The sequence below is a fragment of the Lepeophtheirus salmonis genome, chromosome 7 (genome assembly GCF_016086655.4).
Source record: "Lepeophtheirus salmonis chromosome 7, UVic_Lsal_1.4, whole genome shotgun sequence".
Classification (NCBI taxonomy): Eukaryota; Metazoa; Arthropoda; class Copepoda; order Siphonostomatoida; family Caligidae; genus Lepeophtheirus; species Lepeophtheirus salmonis.
The window spans coordinates 9703234-9724268 of NC_052137.2; the positions used below are offsets into that span (position 1 = coordinate 9703234).

General features: G+C 30.3%; 1 protein-coding gene across 2 annotated transcripts in view; it reads left to right on the top strand.

The window, feature by feature from the left end:
- The window catches only part of LOC121121923 (putative receptor-type tyrosine-protein phosphatase mosPTP-1), a 145217-nt gene that overhangs the window by 81089 nt on the left and 43093 nt on the right, over positions 1 to 21035 (top strand). For both annotated transcript variants that reach the window (XM_040716915.2, XM_040716916.2), the window contains exons 3-5: positions 20 to 506; positions 2302 to 2477; positions 15720 to 15919. In XM_040716915.2, the coding sequence (XP_040572849.2) occupies positions 20 to 506; positions 2302 to 2477; positions 15720 to 15919 (863 nt within the window). The remainder of the gene's footprint in view (positions 1 to 19; positions 507 to 2301; positions 2478 to 15719; positions 15920 to 21035) is intronic.

Below are 21035 nucleotides of genomic sequence, written 5' to 3' on the forward strand. Positions count from 1 at the left end.
TTTATTTTTCATTTTTTAGGTCTACACCTAATAATGGATCCTGACGATGATGGAGCTAAAGTCATGGCTCGTGCAGGAACCAACATAACCCTTGCCTGTCCAGGTATTTTACCTGACTCGTTTATATATGTAGTCGAATGGAAATGCTTAGATTGTCTCTGTAGTGACTGCCCAAATCCCAACGGGGATGGAGCAAGGATCCTACGATATAATGACAACAAACTTATGCGATGGGACGGACAAGAAAATCGTCGAGTTTTAGATGTAGAGCGCTATGGAATTAACTTCTTACCTGTAAAAGCCGAAGACTCAGGAACGTATCATTGTCTCATCAATAATCGTCTGGAGCCGGATTCACCCATTTTACTAACAGTACAAGACGTACCAGATGCACCACCAAGTCGTCCCATGATTGTTGGACTTGGCCCTCGACGAGTTGAGCTCTCATGGGCTCCACCCAGAAGCAGTCATCATCATCCTGTCCTTTCCTATCGCATCAATATTAAGTAAGAAGTTTATTTACAGCATCATTATTTGAAGGTTTTTTATATCCAACTTCTATTTATATTTTTTATCTGCTTTAAAAAACTGTCCACATTTTTTCTTTTCACATTATTAAAGATGACACGAAAAAAAAATCAAATTAAAAAAATAGGGAAATGACATACTTTATATAAATATATATTATATAAAAATCGACCTCATTAATTTGGAAGATCTTTTCTCCCCTTTAATAATATAATTAAAGAGAGCTCCTAAGGACATAACTTTAAATATTATTTTTTCTTTATCTATGGTGATGAATGAATTCATGGTTTTTTTACGTATGTACATAAATAATAAAAAAAATTCCAACAAATAATTTTGAATAAGTATAATTAATGACATAAAATAAAATCTCATTTTTTGACTTAATCAACACTCAAAGAACGAGTATAACACTTTCTTTTAACGTTGCAAATTTTACCTATAGTATAAATATACCTAGATACATAAAGTATATATATATGGGGGTCTATAAGAAAGCGATATTTAGTCTACCTATAGAGTAATTAGAAAAGAAAAACACTCAATTTCATTAGCTATTTTTTCCCCCTGCAAATGTACATAGGATTGAAGCACGGTACAAACAACTGTACGGATTTATGTACATAATTTTAATTTGTTATATAACCTCACTGCATATAGAAAAGAGCTCATTTTTATTGTGATTTTTTATAACAATGCATGTGACATTAAAAAAAAAACCTTAGTCATCCATGCTGGTAGCATAATTATGACAAATGGCTCAAGGTTAATGTGGAAGCCACTTTTTATTGGTATCATATGAAGAAGTGAAAGGTGCTTTCGAATTTTATTTATTTCATTCCTATTTTATTATGATAATATGAAAAGTAATAGGGACTTTTAAAGTTTCATTAATAATAAAGAAGATTCTTTTTAATTACGTTAAATTAAGCTTTAATTAAGTATGTAAAACGATTATTTTTTCTCACCCTCTCATTAATTAAAACCTATTCATATTTTCCTTCATTCATCAATAGATTGATTATTAAATATTTATCATAGTGACATAGTAAAACTTAATTAGCTATATTCATGATGAATTTGCACAAATGTATGTCCATACTTATCACATAATACCAAGCAATACATTTATATTTCGATGCCCTTTTAAGAAACCGGCTTTTTCAGATTCCAAAAGGCTCCTCAGATTTTTTTTTTTTGTTGCTTTAATAGATATATTAAAATTAAAAAGGCGTCCACACAGGAGCATCCACAAGGGCTCGGGTGAAGATACTTTTATCAAAATGTATGGAAAAAAACAATATTTCCAATTTAAGCAATGTAATTTTTTTCAACAAAAATTAATATTTGCCCCCATACGCCCCCACCGTGCGCCGGTTCCTGACTTGTTGGGAGCTGGCCCCCGTCATTCACTTCAAAGAGCCGGGTCATTGAGCTGCTATGTTATTGAACAGCATATCCATAACTCCAACCCATTATAGCAACTTATTGTATTTCTAAGAAAACGTTAGAATATCGCCTCTAGAATGAAACCCAGCCTACTCCGCAGCTACTTCTACATCTTGATTAATACACTAGACAAAAAATTAATTGTAACCCTTGTATAGGAATTATTAACTTTCAACTAAAGAGTTTCACTCTTCACATATCGACCATTTAATAAATAATACTACTGTTTCATTTCATTTTTTTATTCCAACTTGTACAACTTACCATTTTTATAACATGCCCACTTTTTATAAAAGATGTATTGACTTATATTTCATTTTACAGAGAGGGAGAACAAGGGAATTGGTCCCGATTTGTGGATACAGATGTGAATACTACAAATTACGTTATCCAAGACTTGAAGCCCTTCACAACCTATCTATTTCGTGTCGGAGCCTCTAACATCCTTGGACTCTCAAAACCTAGCATAGAAAGCTATCCAACTAAAACTCACCGCGAAAGTAAGATATGTATATATATATATATATTGTAATGCCACAAAAAAAATATATTTTAGCTTAGTGTATATTTCTTTAAAATTGTTTTTTTTTTCTAGACAAATTAACTTCCTTCCTTTTTGGTTTCTTTATATCTTACTTCACACAGTTTAATATGTAATATGTTTATGGAATATATTTATATATTAGATAGGAACCACAAACAAACGTAAAAATGTATAAATTGTATATAAATTTGATACAAACTTATTTGTTGGTGGGAGGTTCACAGAGTAGACAACAACAAAAAAACAAACACAAAACTATTAAGCATAGGTTCTATTCAGCAATAGAAAAAAGGGAGTTTTCCTGACGTGCTATTTAATTTGAAAAGCTTACTACGCTTTATTTCTTACAAATGATCAATTATTCTAATAAAAAATATTTGACAGGCAAAACAAAAAATACTTTGAAGAAAATGCAATTCCAAATACCAGAGTTCCAATTTGAACTTATTTCCTCAAACGGATATATTTTAAAAAGTAAAAAAACAAAAGTCTCAATTTTGAACAGCACATTTGTAGTCTAGAAGAAGAAAAAGATTTGATTTATGGTAATGTAATATTCTAAATTTGACTTGATTGATTGTTTTTGAATGAGTCATCAAAGTAGGGAGGACTTTATTTCTCTCTCTGTTTCTTTTTCTTGAAAATTAAATTATATATAATTTGATAGTATCTCTCGTGGAAGAAAACATTTAATTTTTGCAAGCTTACACTCCTGAATAAGAATAGTAATGATACAATGCTGAATAGAACTGCAGTACAAATGCATGTGTCATTTGCATTAAAAAATAGGTATGTCAGGTTTTAGTCATTATTATGTTTCTCTTCATTTAAGGCCGATTTAAAATTTATTTTTGACATGATATTTATGCAACTTAAAATTTGGAGTATAAATTAAAATACATGTAAATAAAAGGTTATTATTAGTTATATTTATGGTGATGAATGCATACTTTTTGTATTTAGGGAAAAAATAATTGTCAGACCTCATCAATTTTCCCAGTAAGTGTTTGAAATTCAAATGCTATCCTGGTGCTCAGAAGGTAGACTCCATGGGTAGGATATTTTTACAAAACTTCATGACAGATTGTTTCAATCAATTATAAGATATTTGTACATTTTTCTGGCTTATGTATTCTTAACAACTGAAATTTTTTTCTACATATTCATGCAATTACTTCATTTGAAATTTAAAGTTACGATTTTAACTCTTGAAGTCATAAAAACAATAACTGTGATGTGTAATTTACTTTTATATATTGGCTTAATGAATGTTTGTTAGAATATGAATAGTATTAACTACACGTAAATCATTTTGAATTTGATTTCTGTTAAACAAATTCCTTTCATTCAACAGCCTAGACATTAAACTTGAGACAAGCTGAATGACTTTCACATAATTGTTCTGAGATAAGAATGATTGGTATCAATGCAAGAAATAAAGCAAAGAAACTTATCAATCCCTCGTAATTCATATTAAATATCAAAAATACTCAATAAAAATGTCTCGGAATTCAAGGTTTTACTATAAAATATCTCTGCTTGCTACTATAAAACTGTAACAGATTCATTCTATCCTAAATTGAAATAAAATATGTTGAAAACTTTTCTATAATTGAGGAGTATACTTTTTCCTTATTTTAATAGAAGAAATTCATCTGATGTACAAAAGATTTATGAGTTTTCGATTAATTTATTTTTTCATCATCATATGAATAACTTTAGTTAATGGGATGCACTTATGATGGTATATAGTAGATATATATACCTTTGCATAAGTATACAGGTACTTTACTTCATTCTTATGATAACAAAGAATAAAGTTTCTTATGTTCATTGTAAATATTTATATACTGACTTCATAACTTCAAAATATACGTTAAATTTAGATTATATATACAAAGTTGTAAAGCATAAGCATTTTGATGTATCATTTTTGTGACATTTGTATCATGGTAACATTGACAATTCGAAGAATATTTAGAAGGAGATATAAAGTATGGAAAACGCCGGGAAGAAAATTGTAAATGACTAATCTATAAGAGAAGCAGTCGAAAGAAAAGTAAAAATACTCAACATAATCAAAAATGACCAAAATATTTAAACTAAATAAGAAATCAATTTTCTTATGGTTAAAAAATTTCGAACCACCTGTTTGGAAGTAAAATTTTTAAAAATAGAACTGGCAAGAAAAGCCAAAAATTTCCGAATAGAAGCGTAATAAAAAAGATTTTATGGGTTTGGACGATGGACTTCAATAATAAACTGGAGAAAACCCCTTTAATTACCAGCAATATTTGATTATTTCGAAGAGCTCTATCTTTGAAGTGAATGCAAAAATACATTAGTTTACACTAAATTTACCCTTTTTGGAGTTTTTGGAGATGTTGTGGTACGGATAATAGCGACTAAACTGGTGAAATATGTATTGACCAAGGATGTAAGCTGGGAGATCCCTTTGCAGCGATTCTGTTTATTATTGTGGTATATCCCTCTTTTAGGGCTGTAACAGAATAATGCAGAAGACCAAAGTACTTGGAGGAGAATCATAATATGCCTATGCTGATGATACTATAGCTATCATTGATTCTGGAAGAGCCCTCACTATTGCAGCAATAATAGAAATGTTTTGGACCTTTTTTTTGGTTGGAAAAACTCTCGTGTCTTGATATCAATGAAGATAAGACATAAATCGTCTCGAAAAAACAATGCTATTTTATGATCTTTTTGTCATTCGGTGAAACCTAACATCAGCCTATTTGGAGTAACAATTTGTAATAAGGTTTCTTCAATCAACAAATAAACTGTTTTAAAAAAAGATTTACTTCCAACCTAAAAGTATAAAACATCTAGATTTTCATCGATAGGAAAGTATTGATGTGTGGAATTTATATATAATGTCTAAAGTAACTCATATTATTAAAATAACAGGTTTTGATGAAATTGTATGCCAAAAAGTGGATGGATATATCCAATCCTTTTTAGATCTCGAGAAAAAGAGAAAAAACGCGTGCAAACGAATATATATCCGGAAGGCACTTGGTGGATTTTGGATTTTAGAGGTTTTTGGAGGGCACTTCAGGGGGAATGGATTTTGAAATGTCTTAAAGAACAAGATTTGTGGAACATCTCAGTACCTCCCGAGGTCGTAGGACAGAGTCATGCTAATAATGGTCTACATCCAATCATGTGGCATCTCATTAGTGACAATTTTTGATTTCTCTACTTTGTGATGTTTAATGGAATCTACAGAAGCTTAAGTTATCTCTCGGTCAACGTATACCTCTGAGAGGCTCAACATTACAAATTCCTGAGTCTTTTCAAAACATTCCAAATGTTAACACCGTAGAGAATTTCGGAAAATGTAATGGACTTTTTTCTAAGATTCAGTATAAGAAAATCGGGTTTGACATGAATTTGAACCCCAATAAACTACAACTGAAAAAATAATGTAACTTCAGCAATGATCTCTCCTCTTTGAGAGTATAAGATCATAGGTCATTGTGAAAATGATATGAAATCAAATTAATGGAGAGTGTTGGGAGAGGGAGAGATTTGAATGTTGCTGGATATAAAATTTGTTAAGGCTTTATGAGCCCCATTTTGTCTGCAGATGAAAAGTGGTTTACTTACAGGCTATGTACAGGTACACTTGAAGTGTTTTCTATTATGAAACCAGAGGAGGGATGTCTTTTCTGTAAGGTGGAGGAAAAGACTACCGCTCCCATTTTAAATGCCTATCCGGGCAGCTTTGTTGTAAAGGAGTTGGAATCATCTTTTGGAGGGAAAATTCTAAGGGACGACTTTTTCTCTCAACGTCCCCAAAAACGATCCGACATCATGCCGTTATAATAAAAGTATAATATTACCTTTATCAACTTAAAAAAATTAATGACACCAAAATTGTTTTGGTGGAAAACATTGATAAACACAATGTTAGATTGTTGCTCCTTGTATTAAATATATATATATATATTAAGCTTTTTATTTTTATTTATTACCACGTACTTATTAAGGATTATTGACTGTTCTTTCGGGTTTTTTTTTGTTAAAGATATACCAAAATAAATGGTAATTAAAAAAATATATTTCAAGAAGGAGATCAGTTTCACTCTCATGACGTTATATTAGATCACTTAAATGCAACTATGGCAAAAGGAGAAGGAAATAAACAAGGATAGTGGGAGGAACTACGCTCATATCAATAAAAAAAGTGTCACTTAGAAATATAAATATTGATCACATAGTATTCGTTTTGCCACTTTCTAAATATCTTTGGGCAAGAATTACTCCGATGTCGATCCTCAATTCTACTCTAATTTCAATGTAAATTTACATTAATTCCTCCTAACAAATCCTCTGTTCTACTTTCATGGCCGTACGCACTGGTAGCTACTTTATGTATCGAGATTCCCTCAACTATAATTAAATAATAATGTTAAAGCTTTAAAAATAAAATATCAGGTTTATAATTCTTACTACATAAAATCTCAGACGCTGATAAAGGCTAAGTACTAACAGCTCTATTGGGGTGGGCAGAAGTATCCAAACAATATTTTCAAGTAAGTTTAAAAAATAATAGATGGCGTTTAAGACCAAATTTATAACATATAAAATTGAAATTCCTCAATTAGCTGTTGTATCATTAAATATAATCACCCTCGGCATTGATCACAGTAAACAGGATATATAAGTATTTATATATGTCTTTTTTACATATTTCTTGTTGAAGCAAGACATTTTTCCTTTCACAGAGAGCTTCAAGCGTTTCAAGGAGCTATGGAGATGTTTGTTAAACCTTGCTTATAAGCTCTGACCACAACTAGAAATCACTTGAGTTATCGTCATGTTTTTTTTTAACGCCACTGATCAGTTTTGATAACGACGTGGAACTGGCTGTCGAAGTAATGCATGAAAGTTTTGTCAATATGACAAGGCGCTGAGTCTTGAACCCACATTAACCTTGTATCTAGAGCGTATGTGGATTCTAGACATTGCATCACAACATTTTTAAGAAGGTACAAGTAAACTGAGGATATCCAATTGAGACAGTTGTAAAAAATGTGAGGCTGTATGACATTCTTGTCTCTCGTGATCAAAGCAAACACCGGTATCTAGGACGGGAGCTGGGTCTTCATTAGAGGAGAAATATTACCTCTATTCACTGCAAGCCAGCGTTCATTCTTTACATTGTAGGAAGGGTTCAATATGAAGTTTGACCCTTTAATTAATTTCTTTATGATACCTAGATTTGATTTACAAATTTGCAAGAGTTTCTTGCCTCTTTGAAAAATGATGTCGTTCGTCTAAGTGGAAAGAAGGTGTCGTCGTAGGTGGCCTTGATTACCGTCCTCCTACTGATAAATCGGCTCCAACCATGAGTAGCCATTTAAATGTCTGGATTTACTTTGATGACCTTTGGAGCAAAGTCAGGAATTTGCCAGTCCACTTTTTGGCTTAGTATGAACCACATAAAGAATTGGAAAGACTCTTCCCACCTTGATTCGCTTGAAAACGTAATAGATGGTGCTCCTTGAGTTTTTTCCTGGCTTAGCATCGTTGCAAGCCTCAAACAATTCTGCAAATACTTTACGTTTGTCTTTTTGGTGCTTTATGGTGAAACTAAACAGATTAAGTATAAAAACAAAAGTTGTTGTCGGTGGAAAGTACTTCAAGGTGAATTTTGAGCTTAGCAAGATAAATGACCCAGATAAAAAAAACCATAAGAAATTTTTCCTGGTACTTCAGCTCATCCCTGTATTACTAATATATATATGTATACAAGTAAGGGTTTTGTACAAGTTGCAACTTCTACACATATTAAATCATAATAAATAATCATATTAATTTCCTAATATTAGTAATTTTATTTTGATCTATTAATACTTTTTATTATACATACAAAACATTAAACTTTTTCTTGTGCTTCAGAATCTTACTTATAAAATAGTAATTTTCTTCAAAAATATTAATCACTAAACAATTGATTTAGTAAATATTTAAATTAATTTATCCCATTGCATTATACCTAAAAAAACAAAAAGACAATGTACAAGTTGCAATCAAAAAATGAGATGAAGCATTTTTAATAACAAATTTACAATCAATTTAAACTATTAACAAGTTAAACAGAATTGTCGTTTATAAGTAACATACACATGCAGGATAGAGCACTAAAACGTTGACTGTTAATGAATGTTTATTTTCTAAATACTATTAAAAGGTTTAGTGATTATTTGATATTCCGTTATCACTGTCCTTTTATTTAAAAAAAAATATAGTAATGAATTATTAGTCATTTCACCATCATGATGCGAGCAATAAACAACATTTCAGCGCATCTCAAGTCTCCTAGATACTAGAGTTGATGTGATGAAGATTACGGACATGGTTAAGTGTTGTAGGAGCCTGATTTTTAAGGCAACCAAGATGAAAAAAATGGAGAAGACCGTTTCAGGATGTTAGGAAGGGGGAGGGGGCATAATTTAAAGAGGGATACGAAGTTTTTCTTGAGTTTGGAGAAGAATATAAAAGATGATTCCATCCAGTCGATTAATTTCCTCACCATCGACTTCTCTGTTGCTTCTACGACCATCAGGAGGGCTATAAAATACAACTTGGGATTACTTTCTATCACAAGAGCCCCACATTAGATCTTAACAGAGGGAATCAAAGCCTAGAGGCTCAAGAGGAGCAAGAAAATCTTCATTTTGATCAAGGCAAGTGAGTAAATTGTGAAGAATTTATTGAACTAGAAGATTTTCACAGTTGATCAATTCTACAACACATTAAAACGAATGCTGGCTTGCAGAATATCAAATATCTGGCCTAAAGAATGGTCCTCAGTGTTTTGGCCTCTGATGTAGAAAAGATGTCTCAGTTCTTTTCTAAGACTGCACAGAAAATTGGGTGTGAGGCCGACTATCAGATACTTACATACACCATCTTACCATGGCTGAAGACCAACTATCCGGAGGGAAACTACTTGTGGACTCAGGACCACACTCCCTCTCACACGTCTGCCATATGCCAAAAGTTATGCACAGATAATATGGCTCGATTCTGTTCCAAAGAGATAGGACCCCCTTCCTCACCTGTTATGAACCCACTGGACTTTTCTATGTGGGTTACATTGGAGAACGACTTCCACCCAAATATGTACTCACTGAAGTCCTCCATGTGACTGCATAGGACAGTTTGTCAGATGAGCTTGTTATCAAACCCTGCATTGCCTTCAGGTGACGTGAAAAGGGTGTGATTGTCATATTGAGAGATTTTTTTTTTTTTTTTTTTTTTTTTGCAAAAACCTTGTCTACATGTTTTGTTAACATTATTTTTTGGCCTAGTATTGAAAAAATGAAATTATTGATTTATTTCTAAATTCATCTCTCGAGTACACTTTATGTCTGCTCTTCCCTGTATTTATAATGGGTTGTTACTAGCAAAATCATATGATTTTCTTAAGACCGACTTACAAATATTTATATAGTATTTAAGAAGTTTTTCCTTCAAAATGATTAATACATTATCCTTTTTAATACTCAATAGGATACATTATAATTCCAAAAAGGATTTAAAATTAATCAAATTTATTATCTTAAGGTTATGATACTAATTATTTTATCATATTTGTTTGACCCAACTATGATAGCAAAAATTACCTTTTATGAACAAACCTCAATTTTTTGTAGTTTTTTTAATATAGTACTATTTTTTACATCAAATTATCTCGATAATCATGTATTTCAAAACCATTTACTAGACGATGTTATTGGCGTTTCTAATTATAGGGAAAAGGAGTAAATTATAATTCAATATATATTTACTTAACAGTTATTATTTATAATAGTTATGTTGTAATTATTTAGTAAGGAACATAATTGGAGATAATATAATATATATATGCTTTAAAACTTTGTTAGTGTACTGTGATATTTTACACCGAATATTTATAGAAATGCTTTTTATTTTTGTAATCTACATTTTATCTCCAATACTTTTAAGTATGTTAATAATATTTTAAATCTAATTATATGACATATTTTTTAAATTTAAAAAATGCATATTTAGGATTTATTGTAAAAATACAAAAAAAAAAAAGTCGTTTCTTTTTTCCCCTTTGATTTCATTGATTCTTCTTTTTTTAAATTTTCTTTTATTGAATGTTTTTACTATAAGAATAACAAATTATATATTTTTAAAGCACCAAATTAAGTTGCTAAAATTATTTTAATATAAGAAAGCATCTTTTCTCCTTGTATTATAGTTAAACAAATATTTTTAGCATTTAAGTCAATATTTACGTGTCCAAGAAGGATGAAATGGCTGAAATATTATACAAAAATTAAATGAAGTAATGATTAGAATGGTAGAATGGTATGTAATGAAAATAAATATTTGTTTATTTTTTATCCACTAGCTTTTTAATAAAAAGTATGTTCACTTACAGAGGGTTAAAGGTCAAAATGCGACAAAAATGGTTAATTACTTAAATAATTAAAGGGCACATTTTTTTTTATCCCCTATGTAGATAATATGGTTTTTTAATCTAATAAATATTATTTTTAGTAACAAAATGTTTTTATTTTATCTGCAAATATCTAGAATGTAAAAGTCATAAACTATTTAGCCCACTAATAAATAATAACTGTTGCAGATTAATGAATTAATGATGAAGAGATAAGGAGAAGTCTATTTATCTTATTTCTGTTGCAATCAATGCTGCAACTAACTACCTTTTTTCATGCACTAAGGATCGTTTCTTTGTATGTCTGATAACTTCGCACATATATTATTGTTATTTGCTAATAAATTAAAGATAAAAAATCGTATTTTCTTAATAAAAGTTTGTTGTTCCTTCTGCAAAAATATATCTGTACCTATTGTATAAAAATGTTTACCCAACTTGTAAATAAATCAAGAATATGTTCGAACGTAAGTAGATATGAATATTACATATGTACAATGTACATATATGATATATCTTGAGTTTTACCCACGCGTAAAGTAAACTTATCTATAAAAAGCCGTAATCTTTTTCCCTACTACATCCTACTAATTTTTCAAAAACTTTGAAGATCAATTCCTAAATTATAAAGAAGACCTGCACATTTACATTTTTAAATGACTTTTTTTAAATAGCCATACATATTTAGTTATCTATTCATCAATATTATTTGATAGCAAAAAGGGTCAATATCCTTTTTATTAATATAATTGACCTATTTTCGTTCTTCGTAATAATATATACCATTGTATTTGGATTAAATCAACGTAATTTGTGAGTAAATAAAAAGCCATGAGTTACATTTAGTTGCTTACTGATAAATACAAACGATTGATTCAATTTTATTTTATTATTCAATCAAATAAACTTATACCAACATAAAATGGATTTATTTTTGCAAAGAAGCAAAGAGTCATAAAATGCAAATCTTACCATCGATATCGATGCAGCAAATAAACATAAAAAAGCAATGAGTATTGACTTAAAAGAGGAAATTTGCAATTGCCTAAATAAGTGAATCAATCAATTTGAAAACAAATTTGAATTCAAAATGAATTTAGTAGGGATTAATTAGTATCATTTCATTAAATAACATTTTGTATATTTGTTCTCATAATTAAGAAACAAGTCTGTCTTTGTTATTTCTTAGAAGTATAAGTGGAAATTGATTTTTTATCTCTTATCCAGACATATATATATTTTTTTTTTGTTACTTGAAATTGTCAGAAGACACTGATGCGATAATCATTTAGTTTCTTATAACTTGTCAAGGCTTTAACCGTATATAATAAATTTTAAAACAGCAAGTTTTCTTAATTAGCATTGATTTAAGGGCACTTTTTCTAAAACTGATGTTGCTCTTCAACCAAGGTATATATAAACGACCAAACTAAATATAATAAATTAAAATGATTTACTGTCTGGTAAAAACATTTCATTTCAAATCGACCAAAAAATACAAAAAAAAAAGAAAAACTTTTAATCAATATTATGAATAGCTGCATTTCAGTTTTTTTTTGTCTGTCTTTATAAATCATAAAATAAGTTTAAGAAATAAATACGTTAGTAAAATTGACCAAATTTCTGGAGAAAAGTAACCTCTCTGGGATCTATGATAAAAAGGCGAACAAGATTTGTGCCAAAGTAATAACCCTACATATGTAGAACATGTCACCAAAGTTTCATATTCATAAGTGTTGGTAATTTTATTTTATTTTAATAAATATTGATTTCATAAGAAATTTAAATATTCTACTGTTTACTTCATTTTTGGAATCATCACACTTTAAAATATTTATGTACAAAATTCGAAGAGGTAAACTCTTTTTGATAAAAAAAATATGCAAAAAAAGTAGCGTCTGGAAATAAAACATTAAAAAAACTTTGAAAATTTTGGTCCAAAAATGCACTGAGTCGAGTTTTTATGTCTTATAAGCCACTCAGAATTATGTACTTAAATTTGTCACACTTATCCACTTATCAATTTGAGCTTGTGTGACAAAAATCATTCAAATCTGAGAGGATTTGATGACATGCCCAGGTATATTTGACATAATATGCCCCAGCCCAGAGTGAATTTTCCTCAAAAAGTATCATCATATTTTATAAATGTCGGTTGCCCATAGGAATATTACCCTTCAAAATAGTGGCATATAAATTCCTATAGGAAAATATAAATATATCAATATAATATTGTTTGCAGGGAAATTGGCATCTGTAGAAAGTTGCCTTGCCGTGATTCAAGTACAGATATGTACAGAGAACAGCGATTAAACAACGAAATTTGAGTACCTAAACAGCTGCACATTTGCAGATAAGCCGCTGTTTTTTGTTTTGACAGCTAGCCAGAAGTGTATTGCATCAGTTAAAAAATGGCATTGGTCAAAGAAGTATTTATTATACAGTCATGGAAAAGACAGAGTGTCCTTCTTAGGGTCTGCACCGAAAGAGATAATGTTAAAATTTCAAACTTCTTAAAACCGGACATGTTCTTTGTCTGGAGAGTTATTATGGAACTGGAAGAGTCTAAAGATGATAATAAATCAAGAACAAAGCTTTCTCATCACATGATAAGATCATAGAATCATTAGGAACAGGATGCAAATTTGAAAAAAAAATCATTGATGATGAGCCATACAAAATGATGAAGGTCATTTCAAGGGATCTCAACTGTTCTGAAAGGCTGATATGGAAGTGTTTGACAAGTGGTTTTCCATACAAATTATAGAAGATGTGAAGAACTCAACGTTAAATTAGTTGTGATAATTTTTATTATTTTTTGACTTTGTCTGACCCAGTGTTTGGCCTCAGAGCACACTGGACCTCAAACCCTATTGACTTATTTGTGCAACACACCAACAGATCCTCCCAGAACACAAAATCCGAGTTGATGTCCAGCATCCCGGAAGAATTCCAAATTGTACCAAATTAGACGGCTATCAAAAACTGTTCCAGTTTTTACGGTCGAGTTGAGGCTTAATTTTGGAAAATTATACAAGTAATTTTATTGTTACTTATCTGTGGATGGGAAAAACTACCGACTGAGCCTTACATGGGCCAAACACATATGTAGATGGGACAAATTGGTAGATGAATCACAATAATTGCGGGCAATTTTTGCTACAGCAAACAGTCCCAAGAGAAAGGCTTTAACTTTAATTTTCCGGAGGGCAATCCGCTGCCCTCGATAAATATTATATGGTATTGGGTAATAGTTGAAAGAGTAAAGTATTTTTAATTTTGAATGAATCCATGTTTTCTGACAAGAGTGTACAACATATAGAACTATGTAAAAAGAATTTTACATTTATATATTTTACTAGCTACATTTATGTGTAAATTTTTACAAATATTTACTCAATTATCTTATGTTTTCTTTCTTTTCCCCACTTTTATTTGTTTGTATTTAAATTTTATTCGGTTAACTTAGCTCAATAAATATATATACACATATATTTGTAGAAATATACTTATATACCATGTAACGTTAGATAGGAACAAATTATTTTAAAATACAGAGTTGTGTTGTAGGTATATATTATCTAATACCCATGTACTAGATATTTTATGACGAAAAATGTAGATTGATTATCGTACATCGTATAATGAATACCAAGAATAATATAGAGCCATCATTTTATGTGAGACTATAAAATCAATTGACGTAAATTATAACAAAAAAACTCCATATATTTGTTAATATCCTTTTTATAAGACGGTAAATAAACTGGGTAAAAAAGAAACCTAAAAAAAAAAGTATTTAAGTACATGATAAACAGTCAAAAAATTGTAATAACTACTTCTTTATAATTTGTGTATCATTTACTAAACTATATTATTTATTTTGCACAAGTAAATATTGATGAAAATGCTAAAATTTTTGTATACGACATTGATAAATAATATATCCCTATTTTAAAATACTCAAACAACATGAACTGGTGCATTTAACAAGATAAAATTTCTTATTCTTATAATAAAATTTAAACAAATTATCAAAGAATCCCAAAAGACAAAGAAAGGAACAACTTTTCAGCAAAACAAGTTAATAAATTCACTAAATCTCAATAAAAAAATTATAAATAACGAATTAAATCCTACCATGTCATTATCAAAATGAAGAAAAATATCTCATTTAATGCCTTAGGAGTAATATAAAAATTATTATTTATAAAATGTAGATTTACAGGAGTAATAAGCATTTTTAGATCCATCTTGGGTTATAAAATATTCAAGTTGTCTAACAGAGGTTTAAAAATATATTTTTTGAAGTTGACATTAAAAGTTTAAATTTTTACATTTGTTTTATAAATTATAGAATAGATTAAAAATCTCTCTATACTTGCTAATACGAAAATAATTATTTATTAAATTTAACGGGGTTTATGAATATGTTCATGATTTTTGTTCGTCTAAATGATTTAAAAGAATTACATTTCTATTTATCAATAATAGCATTGTCGTTTTGTTTTGTTTATAACATCAGAAGAATATTATAAACTCGTCAAAAAATTTACAAGTTTTTCTATGAAAGGCCTTACATCAAATATATGACCCTTTTACATTTTCACCATTTATAGACATAAATAAACTTGGGCTTTACAGGATTAACCGAACAAATGAAATGTATATATATAATTTAAGCAATAAACAACAACAATAACTAAAAAACTGTCTTCTCATTTTCCAAAACAGGGCCCAGTGGTCGACCCTCCTTTGTCAGAGACAAAATATCCACAAGCTCAACAACCCTTTCCATCGTATGGAAGCCTCCACCACCAGAGACACTTAATGGAGAATTCATGGGCTATGTCCTCAAATATGAGGCAGTCAACAATCCAATGAATACAAGAAAGGAATCCATTACAATCAAAGAGGATGTACTTCGAATTCAGGCAAGTGATGTCTTTAAATAATACATAGATTCCATACATTATCTTAGTATCGTTTATATATGTTTGTACTTAGTGTAAATGCTGTTAAAACTTTCTTTTTCTTCTTCTTTCCTTTAAAAAAAAGTGCCCCATCATCGCATATCTTTAATATGGGTGAGATGGATTTTTTATCATAAAGATTGTTTACTCTGGGTGTTGATGATGGTGTCTTAGATTACTCATAAGGAAGATAGAATGCCCCCCTCCATCTCTTTTGTATTATAAAAAGGAAAAAATAATTATTTTTATTTGATTGATGTTGTTAAGTATTTCTTGTCTTTTATTTTCTTTTTCTTTCTTTCTCTTTTTATTATCTACTTAATGCATTTGTCACTTAGCAAATGAAGAAATAATAATAATAACAAAAGTCTTTGAGTTTGTCGTTATGCATCTATTTTTTATAGGCTCTAAGTGTTTTGTAAATATATTATTACTCTCTCGCTTATATATGTGACCCGTCAATGGAAAATCAAGCTAGAATTGTTTTTCTCAAAATGGAGTGTGGATATCCTTTTTATTATTCAAAAAGTTATCCTACATTTCTATTAAAAAAATATATCAAAATAACTCTTTACAAATTTCCAAACAACAGATTGAGAAACTGACATATTTTATTTGAAAGGCCATATCTGTGCCATTATTAGTCTCTTAAGTCAAATTAAGGTTATTATCCATTGCTAACATTCCTGGAAATCATCACTCCTCCTACAAGTTTGAATAAAAAGCCTATGCTTGGTTCAAATATGTCTATGAAGTATTGGATGAATGTATATAAAAAAAAAATTCCCTTTTCTTGATTTTGGTTTAAGATTTTTTTATGTTGACACACCATATATAAATAAATAGTTTTGACTCAAAAAAAGTATTTGGTGTTATTGATAGTATTCCTTCTTGGAAATGAAATATTGCACTCGACTCTGATGTCTTAGAGATGAAGAAATTATTGCTAATTTTTGATTAGTGATATATTTTGAAACAAAATAATGATGGGCAATAATAATGATACATCGCTATAAAGCTATTAATTATCTAAAATAGACCGATGTTATCATTTTTTATTTTTTATGTGTAGTTTTCTAGAGATGAAAAAATATTTAAATGAAGTTATGATTTTTATGTATCATAATATTAGTCCTAATTCCATGACTTTTACATGCTTTCCTTTTCCTTTAAAAATTAATTCTTGTTCTATTTTTAAATTAACAAAAACAAAGTTTTATTAAATCTGTTTTATTGTGGAATGACGGCATATCTAGAGGGTGGTCTAAATAAATGGGGACCAATTTAAATCGTTTATATTTCTACTATTATACATTGTGGCATGGAAATTTATTTAGTTCTGAATAGCCACTTGCATTGTTATTAAAAAAAAATGGTTAGAGATAGAGCAGATCAGACGAACCGTTATATGCAAATTGTATAGCGTGGAATTCACTCTGCATGAGATTATCAAGCGTCTCAAGTACTCAAAAAGTATAGTTTACCGAATTTGTGATGAATTTGACGCCAATGAGAAGTCCACCAGGAAATTTTACATGGTGAAAGCTGACAAAAAACGATCCCTCAAGTTAGTGGGTGGGCTCAAAAAGGCAATCAATGCCAAACACGTAAGGACCATGAGCAAGAGCACGATCAAGAGATCCATCATTGTCGACCTAGGATATTTATCGCGGGTCAGGGTATCAAACATCTACACACTGAGGACAACAAAACCACTAGGGGGATCAGAGGCAAAAAAATCATCAACTCGATGTAGTCAACTTGAGGATTCTGGAGATAAGAAAATTTTCACGGTTGACTGCTCATTCCACTGCATTAACGACAAATGGATCTTTTCATATCCTCCTGAGGTCCATGTCATCATGAAAACGAAGAAGCCAGTGGGAAATGTGATCCTAGATGTAACCTCCAGTGAAAGGTACGTCTACCCCCCCCACTTATTCACGAAGGACCAAACATTGAAGGCAGACGTGTACTAGAAGGTGCTTGAGGAGTTGATTATTTCTTGCCTGGATAGAGTAGCTTAAAGAAGAAATTACAGTTCAAAAAAGAGAGTACTTCGGCCCACAAGGCCACAAAGTTCAAATTGTCTTTGCCACAAAATGTGTTCAATTTTGGAGGAGATATTTTTGGTCCACAAACAGCCTGGACCTGAACCCTTGCGATTTCTATGTCTATGAGAGGGTCGAGCAGGAGACATGTGCCTAATCTCATTCGTTTGTGGAGGGATTGAAGAAATCCATGTCTTGTACAATGACAAACCTGGAACTGAAAGAAGTTGTTGGGGTCTTTCAAAGCTTCCGGCGCGGTGTGACTGCGGTTATCAAGAGATGCAATTTATCTGTACCCCCTGTTAATATATACAAGGTGTAACAGCGAAATATTTACTATTTTTTCCGGCATATATAATGACCAAAGGGTGCAATATTTTTTGTTGCGAAATATACGCACAAATATTTCACTTAGTAGCCAAAACACCATCAAGGAGTCAGCATTTTCAGAAGCAGAATGCAGGTGCACTGCTCTGCTGGTTTTAGTCAACAACCATCCAGATATCAGCAATGATGAGGTATCAAGAGGAGAAGGGTTACAGAGTTAATGAACCTCCAAATCGATTCAGAATTGGCTCCAAGATCACTGCTATGACTGGGAGTCCCAGGATATTTTACATTTGATCTTTCCCAACCTTAATCAAAGGGATTATATTTTCTTGAGCTACATTGAGTCACAGGTACACATAGATCATCAATACTAAGAAGTTCCTGATCGACTCCATCGTTCAAGAATGCAAGAATTTAGATCGGGCTTAAGTTTTCAGGCCCACTGAGGGGTTCAGTACCCTAATTGAGGCAGTTGATGGGACCAACATAATCAAAATGAGTGTGATATATTCTCAATTATTTTATGTGGAGTTTTTTTATATTTTTGAATAAATCTTGGAAAATGACAATTTCCTGTTAATTTAAATTAGATAGATCAAAAGCTCTGGATTTCCCTACTTTATTCTGTATATGTTTATGAAATTATGTTCAAGCCTTTTTACTAATTTTTAGGTACCTTCATGTGTGTGAATGATTACTATTACCAATTTCTAAAAGTAACTCTGATAAAAAATATTGTTATGCTTGAAGAGGAGGCTCTTCGTATATACAAATATGTAAACCTCTAATTTTGGATTATTTTTCAAATGAGTTAGTAAATATGTATGTATGTGGGCATAAATAAGTTTATTTACTTATTTAATATCAATACTTTAATGGCTTTGATTCACTTAATAGCTCTTATTCTGTGTATGCTATTCATTGCTTGTTCATAAATTATTTAATATTATGTATTTTCAGTAAATACATAAAATAATAAAAAAAGTACTTACTTATAAAAATAGGCTCTCTATAGAATTGCATTGAAAAGAGAGAACGTCTTATTTAATTAGTCCATGAATAGATGGATAAAACCAAGATATTGGTGAATTAAAGAAGTAGTGATGTGTTAAAAACCAACATAAATTAAACCAAGGCTTAGAGGGATTAAGAATATCAGGACTCTAAAAATATACAGACCTATATTATCTACTATATCTTATTATTTGAACGAAGCATTTATCTTAATTGTTCATATTAGTTGAAATATTTTGTAATATTAAATTAAAGCCCTTAGGTAATTAACTATAAAAACCCACTCTAATAAAAAATGTTTGGATTTCTCCCGTGATTGTTCGGAAAAGAAACATGCCCTCTATTCCATTGTGTTACATATACACTATCTAAGGAGGTTAAGTTGGTAGCCATTATTTACTTCAACCAAAATAAGGAATTGTCTGACATCCTTTATTAAGCCCTCTATGACTTTACCCTTGAGTTATTTTTTACCTCGGTTAGTTTGTTTGTAAACATGATTACAGAAAAAATGACTAATTTGTTTTGGTAAAACTTTTTTAGTACGCCTATATGTGTTAGCAAGTAAGAGTCCATTAAGTTTTAAGGGGCCACGTTCAAAGATCAAGTTTAAACTAAACATAATTTTTTTAAAGCGGAAAAACTTAAAAATCGATTTTGTTGAAATTCATACAAGTTTTAAAAATGCAAAATTGACCATCACATTTACACAAATTGAAATTTATAACTCAAATTTAATTTGAAAGGTCAAGGTTATAACAAAAGTAAAAAACATATAATGCACCATAATTTAAAGAAACTATTCTTTTGGGATGTTTTGTGCACTACTAAGTGTTTTAAACACTTTGTAACAACCAAAATAAATATCAGGATATCTAAGTGCCATTCATTATGAAAAATTCAATAACGCAATTTACATCAAAGATAGGAGAGTATTCGTACTTTAGAGGGGGAAGTTAACACCACAACAACCTTTTAAATAATGAACGAAAAGAAGAAAAATCACTTGGAATAACTGTTCTTCATTATCTAATTGACAAATTTAGTGTTATTTGTAAACAAATCCCTTATTTATAAATGAGTTTCTTCTAAAATATGAGGGAACCGAATTGCCACATATAAAAATTTGGTAACAAATTGTAGGATCTCACAATTACTAAAATATTATAGCTCAATTATGCTTCTATAGCAAAAAAGTTTTGCCGAAATTTTACATGAAAATTAAGTAGTTAATATCTACTGGGTATTATCAAAAAGATAGATAAACATTAATATATGGAAAGTAGCTACATAATTTGTATCTTTCTTTTTGGGTAAATTATATACTTTAGTCAATCCTTAACGACTCAATCGACTAAACACTAAATGGAACAATTACTAAGTGTAAATAAAGGGTTATAGAACTAAAATATATATTTCAAAGCTCTTGGTGGCAAACATCCCAGGGGAGTAGTCGAGTAAGGATTTGAAGAGAAGTAAAAGAGAGCTAGCTATATGCACTAATGCTAATCTGGAGCATTTTGGGCGTTTAAAAAAATGAAGAAAGTTTCGAAGAAGAGCAACTTAGCTATAATTACGTTTTTATTATATCAACAACAAGCAGCTGGTACGAGGAGGAGGGCAGATGGAAATGAACAAGGACATGGGCCAGAATGACTCCGATGTCAATCCTTAATTCTACT